Source organism: Carassius carassius, chromosome 16 (genome assembly GCF_963082965.1).
Source record: "Carassius carassius chromosome 16, fCarCar2.1, whole genome shotgun sequence".
NCBI lineage: Eukaryota > Metazoa > Chordata > Actinopteri > Cypriniformes > Cyprinidae > Carassius > Carassius carassius.
The window spans coordinates 3638746-3649812 of NC_081770.1; the positions used below are offsets into that span (position 1 = coordinate 3638746).

The 11067-nt window shown below is 40.9% G+C and overlaps 1 protein-coding gene across 1 annotated transcript; it reads left to right on the forward strand.

Annotated features, from left to right (window-relative positions):
- Positions 1–3866: 3866 nt before the first annotated feature.
- LOC132159303 (gastrula zinc finger protein XlCGF7.1-like) lies at positions 3867–7637 on the forward strand. The gene is made up of 3 exons (XM_059568825.1): positions 3867–3942; positions 6411–6575; positions 7097–7637. The coding sequence occupies exons 1-3, from the start codon at positions 3867–3869 to the stop codon at positions 7582–7584; spliced, it is 729 nt and encodes a 242-aa protein (XP_059424808.1). The 3' UTR covers positions 7585–7637.
- The last annotated feature ends 3430 nt before the right edge of the window (positions 7638–11067 follow it).

The window sequence follows — 11067 nt, forward strand, 5'->3', positions numbered from 1 at the left end:
TTCTCATCCTCACTACCATAGAATAACTTACTCTTTCCTCTCTCCAACTTATTTACCTCTTGTATCTTTTTCCCTGATTCTCTAATTTTCTCTTCCATTTCTTCTTCCATAGCTTATACTTGTGCTACAATATCGCTATCTTTCCTCCTCTTTTTTTCTAATCCTTCCTCAAACCAGGTTTTATCTACCTGATTAGCTTTCATTTTTTCTAATGCTGTACGTGCTTGCCTGTAACAATCAAGATGCAAACTTTCTGCAACTTCCTTTCTGGGTTCCCTCTGTGTTTTTACAGCTTGTTCCTCTCTATCATCCATCTCTATCTGCCCTTCTAACTCTAGTTCTCCTGTTACTTCCACTGTTCCCTTTAGTATTGGGAACTCTCCTTGTACTGGCAAATAGGGGGGAGGCTCTGAAAATAACTTTTCTTTTCTCATGTTATCTTTCTCTGCCCCCTTCAGGATTTTCCTAGCCTGTTTTAGACTTTTCAACATATCCTCACCTTCTTTTTTAAACAGGGCAATTACTTCTTTCTCTTTTTCCCTCTTTGCTTCTCTTTTTTCTCTTTTCATATTGATGCTTTTAGTTTTATAGTTTTTTATCAGAGTTTCCATTTCCTCACACAATGCCACATCAAATGTCCCTTCTTTTGGCCATTTTGTCATCATATTTTTTGTTCTCTTCTGCCATTTTTTTGAGATTTTGTTTATTTGCTCTTTACACAGTGGATATTTTAATCCAATCATTTCCACTGGTGTGGCTGCCATATCTTTATATTATTACCTTCAAAAATCAACTTTTTAGTTTTATATAGTAACTTGGTTACAATCTCTTCTTTTCCCTTTCACTTAATTTAACTATTTTTCCTTTACCAATTTCACCCTACTTTTTATTCTTTATTGTGTGTCATACCTCTTTGAATTTAGTTTTTTATTTTGTCTCATGCATTTACACTTTTTTATATTATTTGACTGTCTATTTTATTTGCTCTATTTTATTATCACTTTTAAGATAACAATTTCTAACCATAATTCTTTATTTTTTACTTCTCTTTCCTTTTTTGTCCACCCCTGTAATTCAACTTTAATGTAGACACTTCATCCCTTGCTCCCACTCCCACTGCACTGGGCTCAAAGAATTTTCTCCCCTTTCACACAAGCATCCAAATGCAAAAACCTATTATATATCTTGATTCAAACTTTATTGATACTATTTTCCTAAACTCATTCACACTTTCTACACTCTTTATTGAGCCAGAGTGCTTATTCTTGCATACTTTCTCCCTTTATCTAAGGGATAATCAGTCATTAATTGTCCTTTTATTATCAAGGCTCATCATACATTCATCCCTCTCAAGTGGATCTGGGTTGAGTCCAATTCTGCCAAGTCACACCGAAGTGATGGTCCAGGAACGGTGCTCAACCCTTACCCACCCAATACGGAATTTATTTGTTCATACATTCATCATCGTTCACACATTCATTCGTCCGGACACAGTTACATCCACACAACAAAACACCGCTCTTCCTAGAGCATCCTTAAGGGCCCACCCGTTCAGACCTTTGAGACTTTTCACTTTATACTTTCTCAAAGCGGTATCCGTGGGGCTTTTCCTCGCGAATCCTTAACTAATCTGCTTCTCTGTTTATCACTGTCCTTCCTAGGCCCAGCTCTCCAATAAACACAGACCATTGCATACAATGTCTTTCTGCCTACACCATCTTTGTTTTAAATCAAGGTGACCTTCCAAGGCTTTCCTATTAATAAACCAAATATGTGCATGCAGTTATTTCTTCTGGAGTAAAACCCCCCTTTTTTTAAATTTAGATATCCTATTATTTTCTAAATTTGGAAGAGCAGATTTTAAGTGTCCTTACCACTCAGAACTGACCTCAACCAACACAAACAAATTTTATAAGCAAAAATGCTTACCTTATTTTATGGTGGCCACCCGGTTGTGTTGATCATCGGTCAGCTCAGAAGCGGTTGTCCACTCTGTTGCTCTTTTCCAGTCCCATCTGGGGTGCCAAATATGTGGTGTCGTCTGCCAGTTCTCCGAAGAATCACACTCAGTCAGGGATTTTTCTCTCAGAAGAAAAGACTTTATTTTACAGAAAATAAAGCCGAGAGTCCTTGCAAGGAGATCTCCCGAATGTTATTTGGTATCACCCTTAAATACACTAAATGGGGCGGTTCCACATAGTCAAACTTTTCCTTATGATTACAATTTTAATACCTCCCTAGAGAGGAGAGGCCCCCTGCTTGATTTATTCTAAACAAAGGCCCTGTATGTATGTCTGACCATATGTTTCTCCTCAGTTTTGTACATTCCAGCACGTAGCTTTCTATTACCTATAAGATTATAATGGAGTAATAACTAGCAACTAAAATGGCTAGATTCACATTGATTATATACTTGTTTAATTAAAATCTTACTAATAAAAATCTTCCACACCTGCGCCACCGCTTCTCTGTTTCCCTGCCCTGTCTCCCAAGAAGCATCCGCACACAAAACCCCCAATAACTGTGTAAAAGCTGGCCAATCTGTCCCCAAAATCAGCGGATGCCTAAGGTGGGAATTAACCACCACCTTCATTCTATGCGTTTTCCCCCGAAACTGAATATTAACCGGCACTAGAGGGTAGTCCACCACATCCCCGTGTACACACCTCACTTTAACCTTGCGGCTTGTATCCAATGCCCTCTGTTGCATCAGGCTTTGATGAATGGAGGTTTGGTTACAGCCCGAATCCACCAAAGCCTGATATGTACCCCCCTCGATACTCACAGGTATTTGGTACAGCCCAGCTTGATCGGGGGCAGCCGCTGGGGAGTCGGGAACCCGGATCAATGCTCCCACTTCCATCATTGGGCAGCGGTCCAGGAAATGCCCCGGGTCCCCGCATCTCCAGCAGGCCGGCCCAGGCCTTCCCGCCGCCCCAGCGGCAGAAGGATGGCCAAAAGATTGGTGGAGAGAGGGAAAAGGGCCGGATGGACCAGTAGCCCCGGCGCCCTCCCGTGTCCCTGGTCTGTTCCCCTGGAAGGCCCCACTCCGCTGTGGGACTCGAGGGGGCACGTTACTCCGCGACCTGGGAACAGGAATAGGGCGAGAGGGAGAGGGAAGGGAAGGAGAAGAGAGAGAGAGCGAGAGGTTAGAAAGGGGCTCGCCACCCCCCGGGCACGCCACCAGATGGTCTTCAGCCAGCTGGATAGCCTGCGTCAGCGATGTCGGGCGGTGGCACCGGACCCACTCGGCCGTCCCCCGAGGTAGCCGAGCGATGAACTGTCCCAGTACCACCAGATCGACCACTCCCTCGACATCGCGATCCTCCGCCAATAACCACCTGCGGCAAGCGTCCCGGAGCTGTTGGGCCATCACGAAAGGCCGGCCGCTGTCCCCCAGCTCCCTTGACCGGAAGCGTTGCCGATGTTGTTCGGGGGTACGGCCGTCTCGCTGAAGGATGGCCCGCTTTAGGTCGTCATAGGCCAGGAGGTTCGCCACAGGCAGCTGTTGGGCCGCCACCTGTGCCTCCCCAGTCAGCAGCGGGATGAGGCGCACCGGCCATTGGGTGCGCGCCCAGCCACACGCCTCCGCTGTCCTCTCAAAGAGGTCCACAAATGCCTCCGGATCGTCTTGTGGACCCATCTTCATCAGCGGGACATGCGCTAAAGAAGGGACTGCTGCTGGGGCGCCCTCCCGGCCAAGAAAGCTCCGGAGGACTCGCCGGTCTTCATCCTGGGCTTGGACCAACAGCCGGAAGCGATCCTCCTGCTCCAACTTGAGGTCCATCAGCGCCTGATGTTGGGTTTGGTGAAGACCGGTGAGTGACTTCACCAGCACCGCAAGTGGCGTTGCTGTTGCTGGCTGCATGGCGGCGTGCCGGCTTCCTTGTCCCGGGTTTCGGCACCAGTGTAATACAGTTCGGAAAGATGATGGACAAGGAAGTCAGGGGTGGCGAACAAAGGCTCTTTATTAACTCCAAAAATAAACAGAATAAACAAAAGTAAACTGCGGCTCGGCGCTCTGCCTTCACACATCTATATCCACACACACACTGCTCAGCTCTGGCTCTCTCAACGAACTCCCCTTCGCCGGTCTGCTCGGCGCTTATAACTCCTCTCTCCCCAATCACTGGAATTACAAACAGGTGTTAATCATTAATCATTTGACCTCCTTATTACTGCTCGTCCCCACATTCTTTCTCCCGCTGCAGCTTTTTCAGCTTCCCACGCCCACCTCGCCACAATCATTAACTAAAAAAAGTTGGTTTAGGGTTTAGTTACTCTTTAATGTTATTTTTAGTGATCTCCGACTGGCGAAGTCGAACACCATTAGCGCCGACATGAATAACAAGCTTACTGTATTTACGTTTAGCATTAGCCAGCACTTTTAAATTTGCCAAGATGTCAGGCGGTCTGGCTCCCGGTAAACATTTGACTATGGTGGCTGGTGTCTCTATATTCACGTTCCGTACAATAGAATCACCAATAACTAGAGCCCTTTCATCAGGTTTCTCAGTGGGTGCATCATAGTGTTGGGCGATATGGTCATTTTTCAAATCGTCATATCGTCAGCCCGTGAGATCGAGGATACACGATCTTATCGTGCATGGGTGGAGCAAGAGAGTTTGTTCTTGTGTTTTAAACCGTGCAGGTGCGTGAGAGAGCCTATGGAATCACCAATTATTGAAAAAATATACTTTAAAATATACTGATAAACTAATGTTAAATATAGAAATACTGTATTTAAAACAGCTACGTTCATATATATAGTCGGACACTACTGTCATATCGTGCGTCCTGTGAAAATTTGCCGCATCTGTGTGCGGAAGTTATCAGTCTAAATGTTCTGCATAATCAGTCAACGGTGAAAATCAATATTAGATTTCATTTAAAGTCCAACAGTTTAACACTAATATTGGGCATAAACAAACAAGTTAAATATAAAGTATTTAAAACAGGTAAGTTCATATATTTGGAGTAAAGTGCTCCGGACCGCGTGCCTCTTGACGAGCTCAACGCACCGCAACAGAAACAAGAATGAGATGCATTCTAACATAACTGTGGCTTTAAACTCAGTGAGGGCTTGTTTAAAATAGTGCACGTATATAGGTCGTTCAGATTACTTGTTAAAGTGCAATGAAACACCTTATATCTGCAGACGATGTACGTCTGTTTGTGGATGGTGACTTAGTTACGGCCAAAACTCTGTATTTTGCATGCATCACATTATAGTGCGATGTGCATGAAAAGAATAACAAGGCTGCAGAGCAAACTTATCAAACTTGTCTACGTGAGAACCACTATGGATGATAAGTTCGCTCTGCCGCCTTGTTAATATTTTGTCTTTACTTCATTTGTAACGCCAAGAGTTAATCTGTCATGTATGAGAAGAGCGTGTTGTCGTGTAGCAGCCATTAAATGTGTGGGAAACCAACTCCTCGTTTTCTATCTCTTTCATTTCATGGATTTAACAAGTTATTAGAGTCAAGGCAGACAGTTTCAGTGACTACAGGCTCTATCAGATACTATCGTCTATCGGCACAACCCTAGTGCATCACTGAGTGGGGAGAACCTGTTTAATGTTTTGTTGTCGTAACAGAAGAGCGGTGTTTTGACCCACGACTACGCTGCCTTACCGTCACCCAGTTGCCCTGCTGCAGGGACTCTGTTTCCGGAACCGAACAATGTATAGGAATCCCTGAGCTATACGCTAAACCGAACAATGTATAGGAATCCCTGAGCTAGACTACTAATCCTGTTTACATGAAATAAGCTGCTCCCGAGCAGGTTTGAGCTTACGGACCTGTTGCTATGACAGCAGCTCCGGGATGAGCTTCGAAGAACCAAACGATCCAAGATCACGCCAAATCGTCAACATTCAAATCCAGCTAACTGAGTTAGTGACGTACAAAGAACGGGTCCCTGGATCATGTTGGCTTTGTTTGTTTCTTTTTTTAACGGATTCAAGGTTTATCACATTTTCCCCTCCTGACTGAGACTTTATATGTTTCAGAAAGCATTCAACAGCTGCAGAACTACTGTCTGTGAATTAAACTATAATTCATTGCATCTAAATGTCAGGCAATGCAAAGATGTTTTCATGCCCTGTGTAATATAATACAGTACTATATATTTACATTTATTCATTTAGCAGACGCTTTTATCCAAATCAACTTAAAGATGAAGACAGTGGAAGCAATAAAAAACAACAAAAAGAGCATATATAAGTAACAGGAGTTAGCCTGCACTACACCACTGAGTGATGATGGCCCATTATGGAGGCCCTTTGTCGCTCAGGTGTCACTCCTTCACATACAGCCTTTCTAACACAAATCATGTCTTACAAAATGTAAATCAGTCTGTTGTTTTCTTTGAATGAGTGAACAGGGTGATTTTGTGTCCCACAACAGTATCACTTTCAGTGAAGCTCCTCCCCAACAATCACACCTTCACTAAAGCTCCTCCCACAATAGAATCACCTTCAGTGAAGCTCCTCCCACTGCAGTTCATCAATACATGCTGGAATATTCCCATCAGTCTACAAGTGAAGAGGAGCATCAAAGCTTCAGGAAGAAGTGAAATCTGCAGAGACAGAGTTTATTGAAGAACAGAGAGAACATGAGAGATCCAGAACCCTGCAGAATGAAACACACTGAAGAACAAACAGGTTGGTGTTTATTTTTGATTCTTCCGTGATGATGTACATTAAGAATATAGAGCTTCAAACAGTTTGTCATATTTTGATTTGTTGTGATGGGAAAGATATATAGAGCTGTGTAATAATGTAGTTGAAGCAGTAAATGGTAAGGGTTCTCACTGTAGAAACATGGGATTTGTGTCTAAAGTTTTAAAATGATTATTAATAATAATAATAATAATAATAATAATTAATATTTTAAAGTATAACTGTAAGAACAATGTCCATCACTCGAGTAAAGATTCAGGGACATATCATTTATAAAAATGAACAAAATATTTTGTATAACACTTGTCCGCTCTGCAGTATTATCAGGGTTCACATGTATGTCTTCTTTTAACATTTCTCTCTGTGATTAGCTAAAAAAAAAGTTTTTTTGTTTTTTTGCTTTTACTTTAGAGTGTGAAGTAAACAAGGAAAATGAAGAATTGAATAAAGAGGAGAAACATCATGTCAAAACTGGTCAAAAACCTTTGAGTCCCTCTCAAACCAAACAGAAAGATTTTAAGAAGAAAAGAGACAAGAAATCTTTCATCTGCACTCAGTGTGGAAAGAGTTGCACAAAAAAACATAGTCTTGAGATTCACATGAGAATCCACACTGGAGAGAAACCATTCACATGTGATCAGTGTGAGAAGAGTTTCACACAATCCTCAAACCTTAAGAAACACATGATCGTTCACACTGGAGAGAAACCATTCACATGTGATCAGTGTCATACGAGTTTCACACAATCCTCAAACCTTAAGAAACACATGATTGTTCACACTGGAGAGAAACCATTCACATGTGATCAGTGTGAGAAGAGTTTCACACAATCATCAAACCTTCAGAGACACATGATCATCCACACTGAAGAGAAACTTTATGAATGTGATCAGTGTTGAGAAACATTTTTGAGGGCTTTAAACCTGAAGAGTCACCTGAAAGTTCATTCAAAGGAGAAACCAAATTCATGTTCACATCTGCAGAGTTTAAAAGTTCATCAGAAGATACAAGTGAGAGAGAATAAATGTGCTTTGAGTGTGAGAAGACTTTTATTACAGCTGCAGATTTGAAACCGCACCAGAGGATCCAAACTGGAGAGAAACCTTACAAGTTTTCAAACTGACAAGAGATTCGGTCTGGTATGAAATTGCATGAGAGGATCCACACTGGAGAGAAACCGTATCACTGCACTGTATGTGGGAAGAGTTTCACTCAAATCGTCTAATCTACTCATGCATATAATATCTTTAAGCTTTATGTTTACTAGTCGCTGGTCCTATAGATGGCACAACAGAATAATAAACCTTTGAAGATTTTCCACATTCATGCTATGTTTCCAAACAGTTATAATGTCAAATAAATGTATACTCCAAAAGCTCCACAAGACATGTATGATTATATTACTGGATGCTCGAAATTGAAGCCTGTATTTATAATACATTATAAGGTTATTCTTAAGGAATTATAATGAATGCATAATGCATTATAAAAACCTTATAATATGTTATATCAACTCATGAATAATCATAACAACAATTATAATACATCATAATACTTATGTATTTCTGGTTATACGTTTAAAAAAGAAATAATAAGCTGAAGGAAATAAAGCATACAACAAGCATGTTGCTTAAGCTGCATATGCAAATATTTGAATGTACAGGGGAAGCATACACCCCTAACAGCAGTAGCAATCTAATACGATGGCAGTTTGTATGTCATTCATTTAAAGTGTCAAACATGCTGTAAAATCACATTAAGAGGGAAGCATACACCCTTAGCAGCAGCAGCAGCAGTCTAATACAACGGCAGTTTGTATATCATTCAATTTAAGTGTTTAAGATTCTGGAAAATGACATTAAGGGGAAGCATACACCCCTAGCAGCAGCAGCAGTCTAATACAACGGCAGTTTGTATATTATCCAATTTTAATTGTCTAACATGCTGTAAAAATCACATTCAGGGGGATGCGTCACCCGAAGTTAAGCAATCGAGGATGTGCAACAAGCATATTCTTAACATGCTTAAAGCAACTGTGTGATTGTAAAGGGGGAAGCATACACCCCTAGCAGCAGCAGCAGTCAAATACGATGGAAGTTTGTTTTTTACCCAATTTTAAGTGTCTAACATGCTGTAAAATAAAGGGGGAAGCATGACCCCAAGTTAAACAATCGCAGATGTGCAACAACCATGTTTCTTAAAATGCTTAAAGGCTATGTAACATACACAGTCTCACTTTTTCTCATGTTAATCTTAACTACCTATAGAGTATTACTGTATCCTTAACTCCAAAAGTATTTAGTTTTGTCATATTTGTAAAAATAAAATACAGCTTCAGATTCTCTCTGGAAAACCGAGCTCCTGGAGGTATAATACTGATGTTTCATGTTGTTTCATTAAAGGGTACATAACATACACAGTTTCACCTAATCTCATGTTAATCTTGAGAACCTATAGAGTAGTACTGCATGCTCCATATATCAAAAAAGTCTTTAGTTTTATCATATTTATAAAAGAAAAATACAGCTTTCCGATTCTCTCTGGAAAGCAGATCTCCTGGAGGCATGCCGTGGGCGGAGCTAAAATACTGATGTTTTGTGTTGTTCCATTAACATATATTCACTTATGTACTGATTTCCAACAAAAGACAGAAATCTGAAGCAATTGTACTTACATGAATGGGGTCTTTTATCACTGGGACCGTTTCATGTTTTGATAGCGATTGATCCAGTGTCGACTTGGGCCTGGTTTATAAAACGTTTGTCACTGAAATGACCAGAACACAGAAAGGCACTTGCTAAAGCCTGTTGATGTGTGTGGTCTAGCTCTCTTCTGGTTAACGTGTGCGCAGGCGCGCTTTTCCAAGTTAAATGCTCATATAAGGAGTTCCATTCTTGTCTACGTCTTAGATCCATGATCGAAAAAAAACAGTCGAAACTTGTACCGACCCGAAAGTAAGATTTTCGGCACAGAAATTCTCTGTCATTTTTCTAAATTATTTTTTAAAAACTTTGGGCATGTTTAGCATGAGAATCCATCTCTTTAACACTGAACAACTCTGAATACACAAAACACCATTGTACCCCCCCCCCCCCCTTAAAGATAAAATTTGTAAGATATTTGCACTAAAATATCCAAAAACCACTAGGCTAGTGTTATATATTTTGTCGAGCTGATTACTAACAATATCTCTTTTTTTTTCAATTACTTGTAAATTATGAGAAAATTCCCATTCTAAACTGTGACATGGGGCAGTGCAGTCGCATGTCAATGACGTTAGTTACCCTTTGTCACCGGCTTTACTGACGTAGAAACCACATGACAATAGTGTCGTGGACCAATGTGGAAGTAGTGTCTAGCGTCCAGAAAACCACTAGCTTGCTTTGAGCAGTTCCTTATTTACTTCTTGCATGTTTTATGGTGGATTGTGTTACTTATGGAACATAATTACTGTCTGCCGCTGGTTCTGTTGACAAGGACAGCTCCCGTATGCTTATTAAGCGTACGGGCAAACCAAACGACCTAATAAGAGTTTGGGACAAAAGGAGAGAAAGAGGGAGTATCAATATCAGTGTTGCATTTTCTAGATGGAGAGAGCTTCATGACAAACTTCAACTAGAAAGAGATGCCAATCTCGCTTGTTTTACTCGACAGGGGAGTTGTTTTGATTCATATCTTTGCATCTGTTAAATCCATGATTTATCTTTCCGTCTGATTGATAGCCGTCAACGGTTGGGTAAAAGAACAAATCCCATCATTCCACGCTCTTAGCGTCATCAAACCCCACTTTTGTTATTGTTTTGGTAGTGCGCCCTCTCGTGGCAGGTCCTACAACCTGGACCTTTAACATATATTTACTAATGTGCTGATGTACAACAAAAGACAGAAACCTGATGCAGTTGTACTTACCTGAATGGGGTCTTTTACCATATTTTAATTTACATTTAATCATTTAGCAGACACTTTTATCCAAAGCGACTTACAAATGAGAACAATAGAAGCAGTCAGATCAACAAGAGAACAACAGTATACAAGTGCCATGACAAGTCTCATTTAGTCTAGTACAGAACGCACAGCCAGTTTTTATTTATTTATTTATTTTTATAAATATGAAGGCAAGAAAAGTGCTAGTATTAGTTAAGTGCTGTCACAAAAAAAATGAGTCTTTAGATTTTTCTTGAAAATGAGTAAAGACTCGAAGACTGTACGAATTGAGATTGGGAGGTCATTCCACCACCTGGGCACAGTCTAGGAAAAGGTCAGTGAGAGTGATTTTGAACTTCTTTGGGATGGCGTCATTCACTTGCAGAGCGCAAACTTCTGGAGTGCACATTAGATTTAACCAGTGAGTTTAGGTATGTTGGTGCCGTGCCAGTGGTCAT